At 38.4% G+C, this 26,868-nt stretch overlaps 1 protein-coding gene across 1 annotated transcript; it reads left to right on the top strand.

Annotated features, from left to right (window-relative positions):
* The first annotated feature begins 4,732 nt into the window (after positions 1-4,732).
* socs5b (suppressor of cytokine signaling 5b) lies at positions 4,733-26,362 on the top strand. Its single transcript, XM_053620819.1, has 2 exons — positions 4,733-5,570; positions 21,042-26,362. Exon 2 carries the CDS (start codon positions 21,059-21,061, stop codon positions 22,730-22,732), a length of 1,674 nt encoding a protein of 557 aa, XP_053476794.1. The 5' UTR covers positions 4,733-5,570; positions 21,042-21,058; the 3' UTR covers positions 22,733-26,362.
* Positions 26,363-26,868: the final 506 nt, after the last annotated feature.

The raw sequence follows: 26,868 nt of genomic DNA, 5'->3' as shown, positions 1-26,868 counted from the left end.
AGGATGCCAAAGAGAATGTATCTCATAGTGCATAGTCATTTTCCACTCCTGTCTGTTTAAGGGTTAATAAAAACTGTATATACATTTAAAATAGAATGTTACTATTATTTTTTTTAATAATGGCATGTGAACTACATAACTTAACCATGCTGTAAAACAGCTCTTTAATTACTACAGTTTGTGAAGGATTGTTTTGCACCCACTACATCTCAAACAGATTACCTAAGTAATATATAGACCAAAGCAACCTGGTTTTCATTGGGTTCATTCAGTAAATAAAAAAACCCTCAATACTCCTAATTTTCTTACTTAATCTTACTGAATATTGATCCATTTTCTTCAAAAAGGTCACATGACCAGATGGCTCAATAGTCTTTTCAACAAGCCCAAGTAAACAAAGTTACATCAACAGTCGTGTAAAACAGATGGAGTAGTTTGCTCCAAATACTTTGCTATACATTTTAAAGGCCATGACACTGATCATTTGATATTGATTATTGAATAATTTTGGCTAATACATGCATGGGGCAGCATGCAGTGTTCAACATGGACTCAAGTCTCACCCCTCGGTAAAAAGAGCCAATCACCTTATTAGTTAAGCCATTACCAGGAAATGTGGATATAGGGCTCTTTGCTCAGTTATGGAGAAATGTGCCATCAGTGGAGCAACCCAGAGAAATTCATTTTATTGGACCCAAACACATTATTTATTCCATTTTCTGACCGATTTTAACAGTCATTTCAAGTTCTTGTTTGAAACGCCATGTTGTCTATCTATTTCTGGTATATGGGTCTTTAACAATTTTAAGTAGATACAGTGCCCTCCACTAATATTGACACCCTTGTTAAATATGAGCAAAGAAGGCTGTGAAAATTTTTCTTTATTGTTTAACCTTTTGATCTTTTGTTAAAAAAAAAAAATTCACGAAACTACTCTGCGCTCATGGATATCAAACAATTGCAAACAAACTAGGTTTATCAAAAAATAATATATCTGTTAAATACAGGTCTGCAACAATTACTGGTACCTCTATGAATTATATTATATTATATTATATTATATTATATGAATTATATATTTTAAGTTCGATATTCCCATTGATATTTTGGATTTATTTTAGTACACCTGGGTGACTAGCTACAGGAAACTGGTCAACCATGACTTCCTGTTTCACAGGGGTAAAAATATGAGGTAACACGCAGGCCAAATTCCCTTCATCATTCATAACAATGGGTAAGTCCAAGGAACATAGCTGTGATGTGCGGTAAAAGGTTGTTGAGCGCACAAAATGGGAAGTGGCTATAAGAAAATAGCACACGTATTGAAAATGCCCATTTCCACCATCAGGGCAATAATTAAGAAGTTCCAGTCAAATGGAAAGGTTATGAATCAACCTGGAATTGGACGTGTGTCTCTATTGTCTCAACACACTGTGAACTGGATGGTTCGAGTGACCAAAAAATCTCCAAGGATCACAGCTGGAGAATTGCAGAAGTTAGTTGTGTCTTGGGGTCAGAAAGTCTCCAAAACTACAATCTTAAGTCACGTACATCACCACAAGTTGTTTGGAATGGTTTCAAGAAAAAACCTCTACTCTCATCCAAAAACAAACTCAAATGTCTTCAGTTTGCCAGACACTACTGGAACTTCAAATGGGATTGGGTTCTGTGGTACGTTGAAACAAAATAGAGCTTTTTGGCAATAAACACCAGAAGTGGTTTAGGTGCACAGAGAGGTAGCTAGGGCTTGGCGATTTATCGATATGATACCGATATCGTGATAAATGATTACGTGATAGACTTTTCTGAGATATTGTTGGTATGATGATGTAGTTATGTTTTTAATAATTGTAAATTAAATGGTACTGAATGGATGCTATTGATTTGACGTCATTTTTTTTTTTTTTTTACTTAATCTTCTTTGTCTTTGTAGGCATTACAGAAAAGTATCGTAAGTAAATATTGAACTTTTTGTTTATTTTATTACTGTTTTATAGACAGTTTGTTAGCTAAACTATATATTGTGATATACATCGTGTATTGTAGAAATGCCCTCAAGTATCGTGAGATGATATTTTGACATATCGCCCAGTCCTAGAGGTATCCATATGGAAGAGTACCTCTTGTGCTGGTACTTTAATGTTCTGGGGATATTTTTCCTACCAGAGGACCTGGACCTTTTGTTAGGATACATGGCTTCATGGACTCTATCAAATATCAACAGATATTAAATGAAAACCTGACTGAAAAACTGACCCCTGACCCAATAATGATAAGCAGTATAGAAAATTGATAGATGGATGGATGTCATTACATATACAGTGCCCTCCACTAATATTGGCACCCTTGATAAATATGAAGGCTGTAAAATGTGTCTTTATTGTTTAACCTTTTGATTCTTTGATATTATCAACAGAAATTAAATGAAAACATGACTGCCTCTGCCAGAAAGCTTAAAATGGGCCATGGTTGGATCTTCCAAGAGACAATGATCTAAAACATACATCAAAATCAACACAAAAATGATTTACTGACCACAAAATCAAGGTCCTGCCATGACCATCCCAGTCCCCTGACTTGAAACCCATGGAAAACCTGTGTGTTAAATTGAAGATGAGAGTCCACCACTGTGGACCTCGAAATTTAAAGGATCTGGAGAGATTCTGTATGGAGGAATGGTCTCAGATCCCTTGCCATGTATTCTCCAACCTCATCAGGCATTATAGGAGAAGACTCAGAGCTGTTATCTTAGCAAAGGGAGGTAACACAAAGTATTGACTAAAAGGGTGCCAATAATTGTTGCATACCTATATTTAACAAAGATTTTTTTTTTTAAACAATTTGATAGACCTGTGTTTTGATTGCAATTGTTTGATATCCATGGGAGCAGAGTATTTTTGTGAATTCTTTGAACAAACCATCAAAAGGTTAAACAACACAGACTTAAATTTTTCACGGCCTTCTTTGCTCATATTTACCAAGGGTGCCAATATTAGTGGAGGACACTGTAGAATCCTGATCTTGTATGATTGAAAATAACTGCCCAGGAACATTGCCAAGATGATCACCAAGTGAACAGACTTCACGAGAATGATGTTGGTTTGGCAGAATTTTTTTTAAAGTCTTACATGCACTGTAAAAAGTGCACAAGCCTTGTCGTTACTCTATAAGCTAAACACGTATATAGAAGACGCATTGCTGTTTTAGAGTCCTATGAAGTCCACTAGATGGCAATGTGCTCTTTTGAAAAGCAACATGCTTTCAAAACGTCACATAAGCCTCGGTTTGTTTCATCAGCCTCATGGGGATGCACTAAGTGGTGTGTGTAATACTAGTGAATTTTGTTTTGGTTCAGATCACTCAATCACTTATTTATTTATTTATTTATTTATTTATTTATTTATTACCTTTTTTTAACTTCAGCTGACCAACGTTGCCAAACAAAAACCGTCTAAACCATTAAGTTTGAAGTGTGCTTTTTCTTATAACAAGTAATAATAGCGACTTCTTGTTCCCCTCAGGTCCTGGATTCATTCTACTGATGAGTCATGGTAAGTAATTGTGCACTAATTCTCTGTCTCTACTTTGGAGGGTGTTTGTCTGTTGCTTTTCCTCTTTAATTCGAGGTGTCGCTGCAGGATTGGCAGAATTGGTTATTCAGCTGAACATAAATCCTGTTGGAGCATGAACAGTTTTCCTGAAAGTCTTGGTTGAAAATATTAACTCATTATTGACACAAAACTGTCAGGTATCACCATCATCAACTTGAAAGTTCTCTAGAGCAAAAACAAAGGACAAGAGATGTTTCTATTTTGCAAGAAATCGTCTAAACAGTGGAGCAAGAAACTGTAGGTAAGCCTTAAAAGATAGTCTGATATAAGTATAGAGGATTGATAATTACATCAGTTCATTAATAGTATTAGAATTTTCCTCTGTGGTCTTTTAAGCTCATGTTTCCTCTGTCTAGGCTGCAATAATTAGATGAGTGATTTCTGCTGGAACTGAATAGAGATGTTGTTCAAACCACAGTAATTTCCTTAAGGCTTGGCAATGACATTAGTCAAAGATATTCTGTTCACATCAGACAGTCTCACATGAGCCATGTATACAGCGCAGCTCCAGATAATGACATCAGCAGTGGGAGAAACTTGAATGTGCTATTGAGATGCTGATAGTGTGGGGCCTGTGGGTGTACAGACTGAGCAGTAATAATAGAGCAGGCCACTCGAGGGGGTCGTGTGAGGGCCCTCAGGCGCACTTCATCCCACCCCAAGATGCCAGCGTTCATGTTCACACTTACTGTCAAAGAAAGCCACTCAGTGTCTGCCAAAAAATTAGACAGCAGGTTCCACACAGTGACAATGTCTCTTTTGTCCTCTAATTATAAAACAGGGCCTTTCCAAATATACTTGTTTTATGAACTTTAAAATAACAGCTTCTTGTCTTTTCTCCAAGTTCTCAGTTCTCAAACATTAAAGACTATGGTTGAATAAGGTCCACCCCTTGCATTTTAATTTCTGATTAACAGTGGGTTTGCTTATCCCTTATTGTATCATGCAACTACGAAGAACTAGTGACAGTTTTTTTCTGTAAACTTTAAGAGATTAACAGATTCTGAGCTAATGACCAGGTTGTGAGTTGAAATCCCAGAATTGATATAACGGCACAGACCATGAGCATGGCATTTAACCCTCAAAAGCTCAGCTCAGTGCTTGGATTGTATCCTGTCTAAACTGTAAATCGCTTTGGATACAAACAACTGCCAAATGAACTGATGTAGATGAATATTTTATTTGTTGAAGACACAGTAGCACAAACCATGACTTTCTAACAACATTCAGAAGGCTATGCAAGTATTTCGCAATAATAATAATAATAATTAGTAAATCAGTATACACTTATCCATCACTACACATATGAACGTACAATTGCAAAGGGATATTAGAATAAAGAATTAAACTTAAATAATAAAAAAAAATCAGTAAAAAAAAAGTGTCAAACAGGAAGATTCACGCATGTATTGTCTTGGATCTCCACGTTTTCAGGATAGCAACCGAAGCGACGCTCTCGCCTTCTTCAAGTTGATTGGCCAATCCTCACGCCCGTCACTACGCCTCTGACCAATCCGCTGTCTCCATTCATGCGCACCATTGGAGCCGCGTTTCCCCTTCGCTGGTTTCCCAGAACTCGGCCCCGCCTACGAGCTCACGTTATTCGCCTCATGCTCGCCTAGCGACCGTCATATTGGCTGTCAAGAAAGAAGGAAGACACCACCGATAGACGAAGGCTCAAAAAAATCTGGCCCTGGATCAAACGGGCATTGCAGAGCGCCACAATTATATACAATTAAAAAAAAAAGTTTTTCCTCGTGTACGTGTTACAAAAACACGGACCTCGGGAATGCCCAGTCGAGATCTCGCGCGTTATAACCGCCTCGGGAAAGCTTCTGCACAAGAGCTCCGAGTCTGACATCTTTACATAGCCATTTTTTTTCTTTCTTTTTTTTTTTTTTTTTTTTTTTTTTTAACAGACAAAAGAGGGCTACGGACCCGCCGACCGAGCTGTCCGAGGTAAGCGACCGCAGTCGTTTCAGTTTTCGTCGAAATAATGTGTGTTTTAGCGGCGCGTTCAATTCAGCGTGAGGGCGGTTTGGGTGAGTTTACTCCGCGTTAGCCTGTTAGCGAACAACTCTCCGCTCCGAATGAATGTAACGGAACGCGATGTGAGCGATGTGTCACTCAGATTTGCGGTGGGAGTCCACTGCGCGCTGCCCGGGCACATCCTCTCTCTCTCTCTCTCTCTCAACGCAGAAACGTTTAATTTTTATTTTGGGAACATGGGCGCACACTTTTGACGCAATTTGAATACTAAAACCTTCCATGTAAGTGTGATAAGAACAGCTGGCGTTGTTGAAGAGTTGGGTCGTGTCGAATGATACACATGTACATCTAAGAGTAGAGAGATTACTACTTCATGCTCAGGACTTGTGTCTTCACAGGCTGGATTTTAGACTAATAATAATAATTATGAAATTCGTGTCCAGACATATTAAGAACAGTATGTGTGTATTAAACGGTCATAATATGTTCCTGTGTTGTCAGGAACACTGTTAGACCACTTAGATGAATCTCATGGATATGATTGTGTGTCTTGCAACATCACTACTGGGTTGTTTTGTTGTTGTTGTTTGTTAAAGTTTTTTTTTTTCTTGCAAATAAATTCAAATGATTTTCAGTTAGAGTTTTTATGAGTTTGTTGGTGGTTGCATAGCAAGTTTTGTATTTGAATATTAATTAGCACAGCATTTCTCCATGCCTCTCTTGGGAACCCGGTGCACTGTATGATTTTGTGCTTTTTTCCCCTGTTCTAACACACCTGAAGTGAAAGCCGGATCATTACCTAATTATCACATGGATAGTAGGGATGGGCGATATAGATTTAAAACTATATCCCGATATTTTCTGGTATTTATTGCAATAACGCTATCGGTGATGATATAAATATAGTACCATGCACCACTGTTTTTTGCTACAAGTGATATCTGTGATCTTGAGAGTGTCAGAAACACAAACATTGATCTAAAAGTAAAACTGATTTTCTGTAACCAACCCAGTTCCAGATTGTAGAGTTAGCTCCTTGTTTAGCGATAAACTCCTCCTCAGCTTCACGTCCGCCTTCCGCTGTACTTGTGTTCACTCTGCACGTGAGCTGCAAATGGGTCGCACACAGAAATACATCATCAACTAGGCTTTATCGTTATTATTGCGGGAAAATGAATTCTTATTGTGGGGAGAATTTCTACCGGTATATCACAAACGATAAGTTATCGCCCATCCCTAATGGATAGAGTGTGTGTCAGCGCTAGGAAAGCCCACCAGACCAGTAAACGCCAGCATTGTGATTTGAGAAGCAAAATTCACTGGCTCTAAAGTTGTTCTGGGACGTTGTGATGTTTATAACAAAAAGAGATATTGTTTGTACTGAGTTTACATTTTGCATTCATGTGAATCTGGAGCATGTAGCGACATAGATATTCTTTTACTGTTGCATGAACCACTTGGAAATGTGCTGCAGTCTGGATTCCAGACCAGTCCGTTTAGAGCGTAAATGAGCGTATACCCAACTGTAAAGGGGACCTTTCAGTCAGTAATGTAAGGAGGAATGCTCAGAGAGCAAAGCGTGTAGCGAGTTACTCCTCGGCCTCCGGTCACTAGTTTTCGGCTTCGTGTTAAAGAAAAAAAAAAATCAGGAAATATCAGGAAAAAAATGCATTGAAGGTAAATTTCCTTTTCTTTTTTCTTATTTTTATTTATTTATTTTTTTAAACGTAAGTATGACATTTTATTTTCCACATGATTTTTCCCACTACAGATGGCATTGATAAGGTTCTGCTTTAATATATGTGCAAAAACTCAGGTCTGTTTCTGTATCAGATCCCAAACAGACTGCCTCTTCAAGCAACTCTCCCAAAATGAGAAAGGCTTCCACAAACATCTCAATTATCCTCAGTGGAAAAAGAACGTGATTACGCCCCTAATGTTGTCCAAAAGCCAGGCCACTCATCAGGACTCTGTGATTGAAGGCATACCGAGCTGAGATTTTTGGGGGGGGTTAATACAGTGCAGCATTACAACAGCCTTCTCCAGCTACATCCATGGCAAGGTCTTTTTTTTTTGTTGCCATATGTGGGCTTTTTGATGTAATTGTTCATCCTGCGGAAATGACTCACTGCGCTCTCCATGCTGTTGGTGACAAATCCATTGTTGCAGTTAACAAGAGCGGTTTGAAGGCTGATGCATTATTTTTTTGCCCACTGTATATCGGTCAGTATAAGACTCGGGCAATATACTGGAGATACTGTATACCAGGGTATTTGACATATCAGCAGTAAATTTGTATTCCTGTCCAAGCCAGCAGGACAGCAGGGGGTAGAAGAAGAAGAACAGTCTAGTAGCATCTTTTTTGCATTATGCTGACTAAGACCTGACCTTGACTTGCTCTTTGACCTCATAACCACTCAAATGACACATTTACATAAGTCACAAAGGGCGACAGTAACGCTATATTAGACTGCATTAGAAAAAGAAATATACCTTCAGCGTAGCTTTACTGTTTAAATATTTGTAAGATGTAATGAAAGGATATTCAGTTACATACCAGGAGAGGGGTGCAGGGGAACGTGTGGTGTAATCAAGTATCATTTGCAGTTAAACGTTGCTCCTTTTGGGGGTGCACATATTTGTGAGTGGCACAACTGCCAATGTCTATGGTTTAGCTGTAGCCTGTACGATGTTTGACCCTGTGCTACAGTGATAAAAGTTAAAGCAGGAAACAGACCAAACACAAATAAAATTCACCTTGCAGTTAGTAAGTAAAGCTTTATTTACATAGCACGTTTGAACTGTGTTTACAAAGTGCTTTACCGAAGACATGTACATACAGTAGATGCAAGAAAATAAAATCAGTAGAAAGAAATGAAGTTAAATGAAAGAAATAAAAGAATAGAGATCAAATCAAGTGTAGAAATTCACTGGAAGGTAAGAACAGGGTACACGAAAGACACATTAGCAGTTACTTTAGAAAAGGAGAAAATGGGACTGTGGTCTCTTTGGTCAAGAACAAAATTGCGGAACTGCTAATTATTAAGTGGCAGTCACACAGACTTTTGCTTTAGTGCTTGGTGTACGTTTGGGAGAAAAGAAAAATCACAATCACACCAGAATCAATATACTATTAAACAGTCTGTTCAGGATTTTGCTGAGTTTTTTTTGTAATTGTTGCAGCCAAAAATGCTTGATTTTTGCAGCTTCTTTTTTTTTTTTTCAGAAAACTACTTGAATTGGTGAAATTGCAACCGTGCAAAATTGTCTTTCGCAGTGATGTTTGTTGGTAAATGAGACCTTTTAGCTGTACTCATGCTCGATGCACGCGAGTCGAAGAGGGCTTTGTGTTTTTGATGACGTCACATGATGCATCTCGGCCCAAATCTGTGGATAATCTGCGGTAATTTTGAAAAATCGCAAGCTCCTGTGCATATTGTGGAGTTTCCTTGATTTTTGCGTTCATTTCTGCGATCACACACTCCTGGAGGGATTGATGAATCCTTGCAGCTTGACAGGTTCACGTGGTCACTTAGCCTAGTTGCCACCAAAATAGTCTGAATAGATCTGAGTGGGAGAAGTTGAAGTGAGTTAACCGTATACAAGATGGCTGACTGAATGAGTATTTTGGTCCATGTGTTGCCATTTATTTTTTTCTTTCTGCTTTCTGTAGTATGTAGGCTATCATAATTTTCGTGCTTTTAAAAAATATATATATATTAAGTATTTTGTGTGAGCGTACATGTTGGTTTGTCTGATTACTTTGATCTTTTTCTTGATGTTAATAATAAAAGCGTAAACACCGATTTTAATACTGTACTGATGCTCATCTCTACATTATCATTAGGCCTATATGTAAAATCTGACATGGACCAAATTGCAGATTCAACTGGTCATGTTAACTGGTGCACATGCCTGCAGATTGCAGTTAAATATCAGTTTAGCCACTACGCTTGATCAGTTATACTCTTAGCATCGCGCTGTCCTGACCACTGACATGCCTTAGGGTTTTGTTTTGTTTTGTTTAATTGTTTTTTTCCCTGTCTCTCTGCCACCTAGGATTTTCTTGTTACCAATATGGTAACAAGAAAATATGGAAATATTTTTCTGGAAATATGGAGACGTAATGAACAGAAATATTAAACACAGATCAACTTTACTTAATGTCAGCTTCACTAATTGTCAGCTGAATATTTCAGACTGTTGATCAACTGTAACAGCCCATGCTCTGGCATCAGTTAAAACTTTGTGAAATCTCTGCCACAGAGAATTGTGAAAATCTCATTTAATTAACGAACTTGAGAGTGGAAATTCATGTTTATCATTATTAGACAGTCACTACCGGTATTAGCATGTAATACACTATATCGACAAAAAAGTACGTGGACACATGACCATCACACTTGTATGTGCTTGTTGATCTTCCCATTCCAGATTTAGTCACCCCTTTGCTGTCATAATAACCTCCACTCTTCTGGAAGGCTTTCCTCTGGATTTTTGGAGTGTGGCTGTGGAGATTTGTATTCATTCAGCAACAAAAGCATTAGTGAAGTCAGGCGTTCATCCCAAAGGCGTGAAGTGAGGTTGAGGTCAGGGCTCTGTGCATCCTATACAATTCTGTGCTTCAAACTTTGAGGCAACCGTTTGGGGAAGGACTGCATCTGGGTGTGATGGGCAGGTGTCCAAAAAGTTTTGGACATGTTGTGTTTTTACTAAACCAGTACATACTTAGGACTATCTGTGAGAAGCGTTGAATGTTAAATGAAAAGCCGCACATACGGCGAAGCTCGAAGGTAGGTGTCCAAAAATGTATAATGGAGATTTTAAAGGACTGAATGTTACTGGAACTATATTATCTCCCTTTTTCTCCCGCAAACATCATATCTGACCTCCCACTCCTGTCCTCATGACAGTAAAAGCTGCCCACGCCTGAGACTTGCAGTAATGATGCACACCACATGCTGCTCTCTGCATTAAAATGTCTGTTTTAAGACTACATTTAGTCACAGACCAACTAGACATGGAGTATAACGAATACACAAATAGTTATTTCAGTATTCAAATAGTTAGATTGTTTCTATTTAGTTAACTAATTAGAAATGATCTTACATACTGTGTTTATGAATATTAGGACTAGGTAATATGTCAATGTAATATCGATATCGTGATAAATGATTTGGTGATATTCTTTTCTGAGATATCGTTGGTATTGTGATGTATTTTTTACGTTTTGAATAAGTACAAATTAAATGGTACTGAATGGATGCCATTGATTTGGTGTAATTTTTTAAAAAGTTAATCTTCTCTGTATTTGTAGGGATTAAAGGACAGTATCGGTAACCTCAGTTTAACATGTTTTTTTGTTTGTTTGTTTATTTTATAACTGCTTTGCAGACAGTTTGTTAGCTAAATTGTATATTGTGATACGCATCATGATACCAGCCCTAATGTATGTGTGTTTAACCACGTGAAGCATTCGTTGTGTCGCACTATTTCAATTGCTTTTGTTTGATTTGTTCATTGCAAACAGCTGAAAGTCTGTAAATTTTGACAATAAACCTGATTTGCAATAAGGCTTGAGTGTGTGTGTAAAAAATATATATATATATATATATATTACACAGCTGTAATATCATGCAGTTGTAGAATGAGTATTGTGATTGGTTTTATCTTAATTACGTTCTTAATCCCTATAGTGTTTTCACAGCAGATTGTTGTCCACTACTATTTAAATTTTTAAACATACAGTAATAAGCCTTTTTTTTTTTTTTGCAGTCTGTAAGACCATTGTTTGTTGCAAACAATTCTAAATGTTAGTTGTTGGGACTCTCTAATGAGGACATAAAGGACATCATTGTTATTACCTTAAGCCCATACATATATGTTTACACAACTGCCATTCAGTCATACATTCTGCTCACATTAAAGTGTACATTTGTGAGAAATCTTCAGGTTGTTCCCCAATTTTTACATGTCAGTTTCTGTTATAAAATCCCCCAACGTTTGACGTCTCTGACACTTCAAGACTTCTCGACTTTTTGAACATGCAGCAGAACATGACCGCTGTAATTGAGTTGAACTTCTGAGAGCAGATAATTATGTAGCCTAGACAGTGTTACCCACAATGATAACCCATGTCTCCTACTAGATCTAACTCTTGCCTTTATAGCAAATGTTTCAACCAGATGATCTGCACATTTACTTTAGTGTAGAACTAATTGTTGTGGTAATATTTCCATCCATTCTGAAAATGCATTGACCGGGTATACCCTTTTGGTATAGACACACATAAGGCTTGCTGCGGTGTTACATGGTGTTCGGGCCGCACACCGATTACATCACTTGCCCACTGCAGCACAGCCCCCACTGTTGTTTTGCCTTTTTATTGTAATAAAATTATTTAGTTCAGTTAGAGAACGGACGCTACAATCAAAGACAATTAAAGATTGAACGCGCCTGCTCAATTCAACATGAGTCGCAGCACAGATCAGCAGGAGTCAGATTTCATTTATCACATGACGAGAGTGAGGCGAGCTGACTGACTTGAATAGTTTTGACAGCTCAGTTTTTCTTCAATTTCCAGATAAAATTCCAGCACTAAGAGTCCATTTCTGTTTGTGTCTTGACTGTCAGGATTTTGTCTGCATCTAAAATCCCACACTATGCCACATCAAAATCACGATTTTTGATGCAGGAAAAAATCTTAGTCATAAAATGAAGAGCAACACTGGAAGACTGTTTGAACTGATTTGAACATCAGCGTGCAGTCCACCTACTGGCATGTTTGCTTGGGATGTGGGAAGAAACCAGAGAATCAAAAGTCTTGTGGTTAAATGTTAGAGTAGAGCTCTAACAAAAAAAATTGCTGTGTTTCCTCTTAGACCAAAAACACTGCTGTAGGCAGTTTGTTTAGCTTAGTGTTTAACTCCAGGGGTGTCAAATTAATTTTAGGTAACAGGCCCTATTACACCTAGTCCAATAGAATACTACTTAGGCCAACATCTTCTAGTCAGTTGTAGTCAGTGAGTACGTTTACATGGACATCAGTAATCCAATATTAACTCGATTAAGACGATACTCTGATTAAGAAACTACCAAATAAACAGCGATTATTGATGACCTTAATCCGACTAAAGTCGTACTCGAAGTAAACACAAATCGAATTAAGACGTGTGGAGTATTCCTGTTTTAGTCGCATTATTGAAGTGCATAATAGACATGTACACAAATTAATCGCACTGTTAACGTCGTGTGGGAGTTTTCGCCGCATTTTGCAACAGGACACACACACACGGCAGTGCTCAACCGTTTGACCGCAAACGAGAGCACGGCTGCGTCCGAAACCACCTACTTACCTACTGTAAAATTACTATAAAGTGTTAATTTTATGTGTCATTTGTTAGTGTATCACTGTTTCAAAGAGGATCAATTGTCAACCAAAAAAAAATATTTCCATGGGGTGTACTTATTTTTTCACATGACTGTATAAATTAGATATAAATTATAATAACTGCAGCTAAAAAAATAAAGCCACAATAATCTCATAGAGCTGCTGCCTATCCACCTTGATGAATGTCCACTATGAGCGGAATCCTGGAACGTAAACAGGTGCACGCTGACCACCAATGAGAGGACTGTTTACTCATGGGTCATTTGCATAAACACATTTTAAATTGTTGCCTTGTGAAAGTGCACCAAGCCAAGGAAAAAATGCAAAATTGTAACAATTTAAATCCCTGTTTCAGAAAAAAGCACAGAACTACAGGTCTGAAAATGCTCTAAATTTATTTGGTATTGGTATTTATTTGGCCTGATTACAACCTAGGCTTTTCTCAGCACACAGGCCATGTGTTTGACACCTGGTCCTGTTTCCTTGTCCCAAGTTCACAATTTCTGACCTAGCGGCCCCCATTGATCTGTCAGTAGACGTGTTGAATAATACCAATGTAACTCAAAGATTAAAGTAGGGCTGTGTGATGGTGGCAGCTTTTTACCACCGCTCGGTGGGGGCGGTCAGGGAATAAAGTGAAATTTTTATCACACACACACACATATATATATATATATATATATATATATATATATATATATATATATATATATATATATATATATATATATATATAATAAATATATATATATATATATAAAAAAATACGTATATTAGGGATGTCACCATACCAAAAATCTAGTAGTCGTTACTGATACCACCAAAAGTACACGATACTTGATACCAAAGTCGATACCACGGTGTGGTTTAAAAAAATTTAAATAAAAAAAACTTATTTTTTTATTATAAAATTAAAAACTCCTGGAGGACATCCTCCTCTGGCTGATACTGGCAAAAAGAGAGAGAGAAGGATATTTTAGTTATCAAACACTGTCTGACAATGACTAATATAACAGTGCTAAGTGCTAATAACAAGTGCTAAGGTGCACTCCTAAATGAATGCACACACACACACACACCCCTTATACGCTGAATGCAAGCATTAGTTTAAATTCACTGATATGGTGGCAGGCCAAAAAGATTTATTAAAAGCATGAACATTTGAATAAGTATTAGTGACATTAGGCTACATTTAGCTGACAGGACACGGGCTGAATGGCGATGCATCATGGCCCATTAGGAGGTAGTCTATAACATTCCAATACTTTAGCGTCGTTAACGAATAACTGGTTATCACAAACATTACATGGAGCATAACGTTAGCTGGTTTGACGGTAACAATGCCGGCTGCCTCACACAAGCATAATATAGGACCGTCTTTCAGGTGCTTCGACAGATTCCAGGTGTTTCCTCGCTTTGTCTGAAATGAACGATAGCATCAGTTGCACACCAGCAACCGATGCTACCTTTCCTCTCAACAAGCTTTCCTCTCTCTGCCTCTGAATGAGTCGGGGCGGAGATAAACTTGTTAAACTAAGCTAATCTTCTGTACTTTTCCCCGTGTGGTTGTAGGCGTTCTTGTTCTTCTTTACCACTAGTGGACCGACTAAAACACTTGCGCGTATTTGCTGACCCCTTCATTTCCGGAAGAATTGCAACCACGGTTCATTCATTACTATCGATACCCACACTACTGCAGAAAAACAAGTACCGTCACCTTTTAAGAATGTTGGTATCGGTTCTCATGACATCCTTTATATATTATACATCCTTCAGTACTACGTAGAGGAGGAACATGGTCTCTAGAAAGTCTCAGCCAACCCTAACCTTTGATCTTAGATTAACTTTAGCTTGGCTTTATATTATGTATGTGTTTGTGTGTATGTATGTATGTATGTATATGTGTGTATATACATGTATATGTATATGTATGTATATGTATATATATATGTGTGTGTGTATATATATTACAGATGCACCGATACTAAATTTTTCTATCTATAACCAATTATTCGGAGTGATATCGGCCGATACCGATAGTTCTGCCTTTTATACCTTCTTTTAAATGAATAATAATTAATTCCACAATTCTGTTAGAAATGCAAATAAAAACTTTATTCTCTCCATTTCAACAAGTCTCTCCATTTCACAGTAGCTGGTCTCATAAACAGAAAACACATTACTCTAATTAACATTAACACATGAACTAAATTCTGAAGATTAAAGTAAGATTAGTAAGAATAGACTTGACGCCGCTTCACTGCTGCAGCGTCCGGTGTAAAATTTTAGCAGTGCAGAGATTACAGAGATTACAAACTGCAGTTTTATCATCATTCCACACAAAAGACATCATCTTTACACACAGCACGAAATCGATGTGTTTTCCCGCCCTCTTTTGAGTGACAGGATATAATCGGCTCTCATCATCAGATGTTTTTAAACTATCGGCTGATAGCCTATAACAGGAAAAATAGCCTTTATTGGCCAATCATCGGTGCATCTCTGAAATATATATATATATATATATATATATATATATATATATATATATATATATATATATATATATATATAACATAATATAATAATAATAATAAATAATTTTATAGGCTTAAATTAAATAAAAATATAAATATATTTTATAAATATAAATATATGAGGCTCAGACATCTGTTTCGTAACAAAATGTGTGTGTTTATTTTAGCATTTCCATCCGTGAAACAACTCAATACAGCCTATTAAACTTTGAAAAAATACTAATAGGACTGTAACCTAAATAATATGTTAAAAATATAAAAATAAATCAAATAGAAAAACATTACTTTGCAGTAACAACTTTACATGCTGGGTGACATGCCTGGAGATGGCTCCTGAGATTTGTAGCGTTTGCCCATTTAACACTTTTTTTTTTCCCCACACAAAGCCAAAATATGGCTCCATCCAAATTTATTGTTTCACCTCTCTCGTTAGGCACAAATCCAAAATGTCCCCAGATCGCCGACATTGAATGATTGGATTTTGCCGCTCAAACAGACCCGCGCCAAACTAACAGACAACATCATATAAGGTTTGATTATGATTATGTAATTTGTGTATTAATATAAAATCTCCTGCTATATGGTAGGCTATGAATACAAATTAATATAGCATCTAATATTATTATTATTATTATTATTATTATTATTATTATTATTATTATTAATCATTATTATTATTATTATTATTATTATTATTACACTTGTATACAAAAGATTGTACTTTGTACTTGTCACCACTCAAGCAGAAACATTAACGTGGTGTGACACTCCACCACCATGATGGCAAACTACCACTGCGGTGGTGCGGTTGTCATGGCCACTGTCACAGCCCTAGATAAAAAGTTTGATTGTATGTATCATCTAGAAAAACACCAGAAATGAATCTTTATTTTAAAACTCGCTCAGATGTATTTTCATTGAAATGAGTTGACAAAGTTGACAAAGGTGTTATTGTGCTGCCCAGAGGCCCAGTTGAAGCAAATTTTACACATGTCCTCAGATTGTACGTATCTATGAATATATTGTCTGTAATATCCAAATTGTTTGTATGTTGAAAATGTTATTAAAAATAATAGGATTGTCAACTAATCTCATTTATCGATTAGTCGGTCTGCACGCGGCACGGGGTGCGTTTACTCATTGTGTTACTTCTATTCCAAAAACACGCATTGGAGAGTAAATACTAAAGTTGTGTCCCAAATGTAGTACTATACACTTAGACTGTGCACTCTGCACTACCGTCTAGTGTATGAATTTTAGAAAGGTAATATCATCTCAAAAGGAAGACTAGCAGTTTCTTACTAACAGGAAGTATAAGCCGCTTCCTAGTCGATGGCGAATGACGTCAAACACACATAATACGACACTGCTATCTTTAGCAGAATACACAGAGTCAACGAAAATACATTTCTTGTTTACTGTTTGTCAGCGTTACCTTTTATACCCAACATAACCTTTAGTGTCACCATCAGACAGGGGCGTAATCGTCAAGTGACATTGGACAAAAAGTGTGCGACCTCCAAGTCCTCTAAGGCAGTGGTTTTCAAAGTGGGGGCCGCGGGGGAGCGCCCGAGGGGCCTCAACAATTTGGTGTGAAAAATAAATTCTCACTCTCAGACAACCACACACACACACACACACACACACACACACACAGTCAATTCCTAATGTAATGTAATGTAAAGCTGTAAGATGTAATTATTAATAAAAAAAAGGTGGATATATTCAGAAGTCTGTATTTTTAATGTGTTTTAAAGACATCTTGCAAAAGCGGGGTCTCGGTCAAATGTTAATGCCATTTGGGGGGCCTTGCCCTGAAAAAGTTTGGGAACCCCTGCTCTAAGGCATGGGAGCATTTTATATTAAATGCCACGAATATGTGTGTGTATGTGTGGGTGTGTGTGTGTGTGTGTGTGTGTATGTATATTATATTATATTAATCGATTATGAAAATAATTTTTAGTTGCCGCCCTAGTATGAAGCCCATTTTATGTCTCCAAGAGAAAAAAAAGTACAGATAAGGGTATGCTACCTTTTATTTGTGATCATAGCTCAGAAAATAAAACATAATAAAGATCAGTGTGCTGGAATATGAGTGTGGCAGATCAGGTTGAGGGAGGTCCTCGCACTTGTCTGAATACATTTACTTAGTACATTTAAAAAAATACTAATGAAAGGACACTAAGTGCTGGGATCCATAATAACAATTCAATTTTTGCTGGGCATGTTTCTAAATTAGTTTGCTTATGAGTATCAGTTACTCGAGTGACAGTCTGTGTAAGTGAAGCAAAAGCCTCATTGAAATCTACTGATATCACACAGTTGCACTTTCTGTATGCTGTGAACTTAAAGTTTAGCAAAGTGTTTGTGCAGTAATGAAACTCAGATAACCAGAAAAAGGATGCACTGGGACAAGTTTACATCTACACGGGTGATGTCATGTACCTGAACTCGTATCACTCTCTAAGGTCACTTGTTCTTTCCTAGAGAAATATTATATTACTGTTTTTGTGTCTGGGACATATGGCTTTGAGATACTATGACATAATTTGCACCTTCCTCTCTAATCCTTACAGCAGTGTGTGAGAGTATGCAACAGTCACTCACTAAGCCTTTCCCTTCTGGAAACCAAAGCTGTACTTTGTTTTTGTAACCATGATTAGTAAAGTCAAGGGGGAAAAAAACTGCTAACTCGCATGGAAAAGCATAGTTTCCTAAGATGCATCTGATACTCTGGCACGTTAGGCATGTGTTTTGAACACAGAAGACTGAAGGAAAGGGTGAAATAAATGAGAAATAAACGCACATCATGTGCCTCGTGTGTGTGTGAAACATCAGATTAAAACTTTTTCCAGTTGTTTATGTGAATTGTCGTGCACAGCAAGTCCAGTTGTAGCCAAGTGTCCTTTTTCCTGAGTACAGCATTTCTCCATTTTTGCTAGCTTAAACCATTGAAATATTTCATCCTGGTGGATGCGGAGCCTATCACCGAGCATGAGGTGGGAATACACCCTGAATGTGATCCTGGATGGGATGAGGAAACCCACAAAGACTCAGGGAGAACATACACAGACCCTGGAGCGCTGAGGCAGCAAGTACACCACCTACGCCGCCATTAAAACAGTTCTGCTGAATAATGTGCCTTATTTTGTCAACGCTGGTATGATTAGTTGGAGACATGGTGCAGACAGGTAACAGTTTCAGTGAAAAACTGGTGGCTGATCTGCTGTAGGTGGCATTTTGTTGTCATGATTTGGGTCTGCTTGTCCACTTTGAGGGAAGGTTTGAGGGGAAACTGCAAAGGTTTGCTGAAAGATCACCTTTATGTTGAACCATTTCTATTCTGTTGGGAGTGCCCTCGTTCAGGATGACAGCGCCGCAGTCCACAGGGCATGACTGCGCACTGTATGGTTTGATGTAGAGATGGACAGATCGGCGTTCTGTGAGCCTGGGGTCACGTCTTCTGATCTTTTGTTATTAAAGGGGCTGGGCTGCAACACTTCTACTACTACTGCAATCTACTCAGGCAAAGACAACAAATATGGTTAAATTGGTGTATTGACAATTAAAACAATTACCGGAACGAATTAATTTAAAGCTTTTATGACCAAACGTTGTTGTTTTTATTTTATTTTTTACTGTAAGCTACAATCTCACATTTGAGGTAATAAACATGATATCCCTGAATAATTTTTTTAAAAAACAAGACAAAATACCAAAGTACCAGAAGCACATGCAATTGATTCAGGTCTTACTGTATCAACAGATCAATCCACTGAGCTGTTAAGCTTAACATGATATAAATATGATTGCTTGTAAAGCCTAATTATGTAATGTTATTTTTCTGAATGTGGTCTACGTGGGCGTAAACTGCTTGATAAAAAGTGTTTCCAATTTGGAAGCACATAGCATAGCTCCAGGTGAGATATCAAGCAACAGAGTCCCACATCCTCAACAAGCGAGCATGGCTGGTTATCTGGTGCTAAAAACCCCTTCAACTTTGGTCATGAGTTCTTTAGTTTTCAGACTGTTATTGTTCCACTTCAGGTGTCAGTCAAATGTGGTCTGCACTGTTTGGTGGCTCATTGTCGGTGCTGTGCTGTCCGTCGCCACTAGTTCTGCTAAGGCGCAATAGTTACTAAGACACTTGGTGTAGTGGAACCCTTGTGTTATGAAGGTTCATACAGCTGTTATTAAGGAGTGCATATATAAGTGTTACGTGTATGGACATATAATTCTTAATTTAATATTCTGCAGAATGGAACAGTCTTGGCAGTCTTTGTTCTCTGTTCACACACGTACTTTTATTATGCACTTTAAATGTGTAACGTGTAGTTAGAGCTTATCATTCAGTATTGAGACCATAGCATTTAGTCTAGCTCCTCAGTCAAGCTTTACATGCCCATGGGTATGCTTGAGGATGACAGCAGCCTCTAATATGAGAAACACACTTGATTTCTTTAGAAACAAACGCAATTTCTTCAGACATCGGTTGATTGAAGCTTGGGTAAAACTAACAGACATACTTTAGTTCAAATTCAATTTAGTAGAGAAAAATTAGATAACATGAAATACGAAATCTATGAATTCTATTAATCAAACCGGTTTATTAAGGGATCTCTAGTGAAGTCTTCATTTTTTTTCTTCAGAAGGTTTAGTATCTTCTTAAAGAAAGGTTGATGATTAATCAATAAACTAAGCTTTAATGCTGGTTACAACACCTCAACCCTCTGACTTAGACCCGTTTTTTGAAAACTTACTCTTCAGGTATTTATTTATTTTTTTTTAATAGAGAACTAGACAGAGTAAAGATGTGGCTAGAGTGCTGCCTAATTTTGCATACCATGACCGCTGTTGTTCAAACAAGGCAAGCTGTGTCTCAGTGTAGACGGGGGAAGAGAAAATTTTCATTCTCTGACTCGAGGCTTGAACAGATAAATGGCAAAGCCTAACTCTTACCCTCATGTGACTTTCTTCTCTTCATCTTTGCCCGTTCTTCCCATTCGTTAGTATTTCTTCCTAGCATACGTCTGCTTTTATGACCGGGAAAGTTCTTAGTCAGGTCTAGACTGGCTCAGTAATGCATTGCATACCAGCAGATCAGCTGGGAGTAGATGTTTGGGTTCATTTATAGCCATGGCCTTGCATATCTGCCTGGCAACTCTATGCTCATCACATTTTTTTTAATGCATGTGCACAGTACACACACATGCTATGCACCCTGTCTTCATCTGGCTCGTCATGCCTAACATGCTTCACACGCCCCCTTGTCCAGCTACTTGCACATCACCACATTGAATGTGCAATTTACTATACAGCCAGAAATTCCACGCTGACACATTCTGTTTGCTGTTAAGTGCCTAAATGTCTTTGCAGTTATTTTAACACTCTCTATATCACTTCACACCTTTTAACCCTCAAGGCCTACTCACATGTTTGTGCAGTCAGAAGAGAGACCTTTTTAAGTTCATAGTTTTTATAGTGACCAATTTTTCTTTTCTATTTACCCAATAGGGCCTCGTCTCCAATCTATGGAAAAAGTGGAAAGGATGTGGAGCAACCTTAGAAGCAGATGTCAAACCTTCTTTAACACTAGTGACTCAGAAGCAAGTGTATGGAATATGGACATGGATCGCGTCCACTGTGTGATGGACATAGGTACACCTTCTCATGGAGTACACACAGGTGAGGATGATCAGGGCCCTGCTCCTTCACAGGTTACTTTAGGAGGCGGGGGACATAGAGGCCACAACTGCGTGGCAGATAGTCCCCAATTTGTTGAGATCACAATTGACAAAGAAAGTGAGGATACACGAAGGGTCCCACTTGTGCGTAGAGATTCTTATTCCCGGCATGCTCCTTGGGGAGGTAAGAAGAAACACTCTTGCTCCACTAAGACACAGAGCTCCCTGGAGGGAGACAGGCGGACAGGACGATCGAGAGGCGGCTCGAGCAGGCGGGAACGTTGCTATGGGTCCAGCTCCATCCAAGAAGTGGGTGATTCTGGAGGAGGGGGCAGTGGGCGGAGCTTAAGCGCTCGCTCTGTCCGGCAGCGGCTGAAGGACACTGTAGGCTTATGCTTGCCCCTGCCATCACCCCACCGCCTTCGGTCGACCAAGAGCCAGGTTTCCTCCAAGCGCAAGATCCACATAACAGAGCTGATGCTGGAAACTTGCCCGTTTCCACCGGGCTCCGATCTGGCCAACAAGTGGCATCTCATCAAGCAGCACACAGCACCAGTCAGCCCACATTCCTCCACTGCAATGCTGGACGCTTTTGACTCAACACGTCCCTCCCCAGAGGATGAGGAGGAGAGACTCCGTGAACGACGTAGATTAAGTATAGAGGAAGGTGTTGATCCTCCTCCAAATGCACGGATTCACACACTGGAGGCCACATCACAGAGAGCTACAGTTTATAAACTGGGACCAAAGATGGCCCCCTGTTCTGGAGAAGGACATGGGGAGGTCAAAAATTCGGGGGCTGGAACAGTGGGTTTGTCCGGGATAATGGCCCAAGTTGGGGCGAGCATGGCAGTGCCATCCCAGCCTGTTGACTGTGATTCTGAGGAGGACTCGACCACTCTGTGTTTACAGGCACGGAGGCCTAAGCAAAGACATGCTTCTGGAGATGGGCATTCCTCCAAACAGCAAGGACCCTGGAAGGTTCACACACAGATTGATTTTATCCATTGCTTGGTGCCTGATCTACTGGCCATCACAGCACTTCCTTGCTACTGGGGAGTAATGGATCGCTACCAGGCAGAGGCACTGTTGGATGGCCGACCAGAGGGCACCTTTCTACTACGTGACTCTGCCCAGGAGGACTATTTATTTTCTGTCAGTTTCCGCAGATACAACCGTTCTTTGCACGCACGCATTGAACAGTGGAACCACAATTTTAGCTTTGATGCACATGACCCCTGTGTCTTCCACTCTTCAACAGTCACAGGTTTGTTGGAGCATTACAAAGACCCAAGCTCCTGTATGTTTTTTGAGCCATTGCTCACAGTCCCCCTACACAGGACCTTTCCTTTCAGCCTGCAGCATCTGGCGCGTTCTGCCATCTGCAGTCAGACCACCTATGATGGCATTGGTGCCCTGCCACTGCCACCAGCTATGCAGGATTTCCTCAAGGAGTATCACTATAAACAGAAAGTGCGTGTTCGCTGGCTAGAAAGAGAACCACCTTTCAAGGTTAAATAAGCCCAGGCTCTAAGGCTAATATAGGCATGATCGTTGAAGGCAAGAGATTCTGCCAATAGTGTTGGATCAGATCAACAGCAAGATTTAGGCATATGGCATATGTACATTTTTTTTTATAGTAAATACTTTGAATATGTGGTTGGTAATAAATCAGTATGTGCTATCTGACAAACATGTTTATTTGCTGATCAGGACTGGATTGAAATGGTTTATTCCTCACTGCTCAGTTTCTTTGATGATGGCTAACGGATATGCTTCAGCCTGCCTGCTAAAATGTCTGCATACTGCTACATTCTCTCTCCCATTTTACCTTATAATGGTCCCAGGACATTTACTATTAAAATGGAAAAACAACCGAGATAAATGCTCTTTTTTTAATTTTTTTTTAAGCGTGCTAAGTCATAAAGTTACATTCCTTAAAACTAATATTTAGACGTATAGAACAAGATTCATTACATTAATCATGGTTAATTTACCAGCAACAAAACCATAACCTTATAGACAGTCAGGTTTTATGAGGCAGAGTTAACACTGGTCAGCAACTTTTAACACTGGGCTTGTCTCTTTAATGCCTAGTACAAAAGTACCACGCAAAGAGAAGGAAATTACCAGCAAGAAATATTTCCTGTTATCCACCAGCTAAACAGAGAGGACTTCGAAATACACAGACATGTGTGATGTGCTATATGGCAGAGGCTGCATTGTCAACTCTCATCACAATCACCATATAAAATAGCCCATTGCTGTGTTTCTTTTTGTGAGTAAGGGGCAAACAGGCACCTTTTGAGCATGTTCAATTTAGACATGTGCAGTATCAGATCATGAGTGTTATTACTTCAACCCTACATGGGTTCATAAGAGTCTGTCACTGTCTACTCCCAAACTGTATACTGGTGGTCTGTGTTTCACACTGATCTACGTTGTCTAGTTAGTCCTTTTTTAAATTGTTAAATTTGTCTGTGGTTTTATGGGGAAGAAATAAGTTATATTTGAGGCTTGTACCTTCACCTCACTATGACTGTCTTCACTGTAGACACAGCATATAAAGATGCCATTTGTACACTTTGTTATTAGTATTAATGACCTGTTTTTTTCTTATCAATTGTGGTTAGTTCCAATTACATTGCACTTTTACCCATTGTGGAGCATATTACTTCAGTATGCTTCCTGTCATATTTTTGTGTGCACTAAAGAGTGATATTCATGTAACACTGTAACAAATTATGGCTTAGCTAACTCTTTTAATCATATAGCCTAAGGGCGCTTTCACAACTAATAGTCTGTTTGCTGAGTCCAAATTAGCGTGAATTTGATACATTTTGTTCGTTTCACAATGCACATAAGTGAACTGACCCCAAATGCAAAAACATTTTGGCTGAGGGGCATGTATGTCTGAAAAGTTACTTGTAAAACTCATTCATTCATTGGTCAGAAATACACAAGTGCATGTACGAATCACAAAAATCACACGAGCATGGAGAACACTGAGACGGAGCTAAATAAACAGTTAGCTAATTATACAAATAACATTTTGTCTGTCACATCCAGCATTAGCAGCTTGCATCTGCAAAAACAAAATGTTACCCGCAACCCATAATACACAGCATGTTTGGTTTTCTTCCTGCAGTCGGGTCCATTCAGGGTTTCTCACTGCAGTCAAAACGTACTAGAGTTCATTGGAAACAGACTGAGACCGCCTAACTCAGTTGGTGTCAGACAGGTTGTTCTGGTCCAAACCTGAGTGTGATTGCTGTGGTCTCACTCTCACTGCCTAAGTGAACCTTACAGAGGGGGACAATACACTAGTGCTCAATTGAAACAGACTAAATGCTGTGTTACGTGAAAGCATCCTTAGATTAAATAGTTGGAAAGTTTAACGAATATTTTTGATACAGGACAAATATAGGCCAACCTAAAGTCAAGTCTTCAGTTTAGTGTTTTAAGAGTTAGGTAGTATATTAATATGGAAAGCTGCTCAGGTCAACTCAGAGTTTATCTTATGCATAATACTGTGCTACAATAGAAGTGATTGGTTAGTGTTTGTGTTTTTGAGGATCATCGACCAAAGTTGTGTTTGTGAGCTTTACCTGGCTGTATTTGAGAGGTTTCCAACATGTCTCGCTAATATTTTAACCAATGCAACGTTTCCAAACTGGGTAAATTTGTTGTAAGTAATATGCTTTTATTGCATTTGGAAGTGTCTGCAGGAACCTGATTTATGGATGAAAAAAAAAACAGGATTTAAGGCCTTTATATCTTCCCTATTTACACTTTCAATGACTGACCTCAGTGACTCCACACACACACAAAAAAATCTGTTAGAGTTGTGTTGTGTGTGCTGAAAATTAGGAGGACTGTAATTTAATAAGGTGTTGATTTATTTCAAGTTAGTCCCTAAATTCTTAATGACAACTTGTGCCTTATTCCTTCCGTCTCCTGCTTTCACACTCAGGTTTTGTACTTTAGAACGATGTGGCCTGATCATACAGACACATGGGTCTTTCTGTGCTACCACTCAGCAAATGAGCCTCTCCTGGCAGCGTTGCACCCTGCCCTGCCCTACAGGCACTAATCACAGACTAAATTTACTAACCTAGCCTCTAAATTTACCACCTGCTAAAAGGACCAGTCTGTGTTTCTTGATGGGCTCTATGAAAATATAGAGTAGAGGGACTTTTTTTTTTCCTTCCTCCCCAGTCCAACCACATCCTCAGCATCACCGTCTTTTTCGGATATGTTGAGCTGAAAGCAGAAATGCTGTTGTTTGTGTAGTCTGCCTGGCTTCCACACTGTTTGGGCGCTATGCTAAAGTTAGCATTAGCAAGAGGCTAACACAGGGCTCCATTGAAACATTTTGAGCACCCTGTTGTCTTGCTGTTGGCAGCAGGGTGGAGTTTAAAACCTCAATTAGCCATTATTTGGTTAAGGGTTGAAACAGTATGTTTAATGGCCAGTGGCCATTGGATATTTGGGTCACTCCTTGTCTTCAGGCATTGTTAGCTGATTTTGAAATAGTCTAAGATGGTGAGCCGAGGTGACACAAAGTTTTTTTTTTTTTTTTTTTAAAGTCACTTTTAAAGTGTGCCTCGAAATTATGATCTAAAACTGTGGGGTTTTCTGTATCGAATGACTCGTATAATCTGAAAGCAGCTTCTCTGTACTGGAGAAACTGTTCATACACTTTGTTCCCTATGGGAAAGTTGCATGTGTCAGACATAGCAGTGCCACATGTTGCCCATATGAACTGTAAAGCAGGCTCTGTGCCATGATTACAGAAAAATAAGGGACGTCGGCTCTCTGCTTTCTTCACAAACATGCTTATATAATGTTCTGTTTTGCCCTATAAAGTGAGGCCTAGATGTTTTTGTTGGTATGAGATTTAAAGATTTATTAAGAAGAATAACTTTTAAGATTGACTATGAGCCTTCAGTACTACGTAGAGGAGGAACATGGTCTCCAGAAAGTCTCAGCCAACCCTAACCTTTGATCTTAGATTAACTTTAGCTTGGCTTTATATTATATGTGTTTGTGTGTATGTATGTATGTATGTATATGTGTGTATATATATGTATGTATGTATATGTGTGTATATATATGTATATATGTATGTGTGTGTATATATATATATATATATATATATATATATATATATATATATATATATATATATATATATGTGTGTGTGTGTGTATGTATGTATATATATATATATATATATATATATATATATATATATATATTATGTATGTATGTATGTATGTATATGTATATATATATTATGTATGTATGTATGTATATGTATATGTGCTAAGCTCTGACCTTACAGACTTTGTATTTGTACTTTTAGAATTAGTGTCAAGAGAGTTGTGTAATACTTTTATGCAAACACATTAACAAGATAATTATGTTTACATAACTCTTCTCCCTAATATGCAATGAGTGTGATGTAACCGTGGTTCGCTATAGTGTCACTTTAATGCTCTACATGCACATTCGTTGCTGTATGAGTGCAGGCGACAGGGCATGCTGACAGGGCTTGACAATGATGGGCACTAATGGTTGTCATTGTGCATCCCAGAATGCTTTATATGTCCTGACCAATCACAGTGTCCGTATCAAAAGACACAGGCTGGAGG

Source organism: Ictalurus furcatus, chromosome 3 (genome assembly GCF_023375685.1).
Source record: "Ictalurus furcatus strain D&B chromosome 3, Billie_1.0, whole genome shotgun sequence".
In the NCBI taxonomy this organism is placed as follows: domain Eukaryota; kingdom Metazoa; phylum Chordata; class Actinopteri; order Siluriformes; family Ictaluridae; genus Ictalurus; species Ictalurus furcatus.
Note: the sequence above shows the minus strand (reverse complement) of the source record. Positions and strands in the feature narration are given on the sequence as shown.

Coding starts and splice junctions, on each gene's coding strand:
- socs5b (XM_053620819.1), top strand. CDS start 21,059: ATGGAAAAAGTGGAAAGGATGTGGAGCAACCTTAGAAGCAGATGTCAA.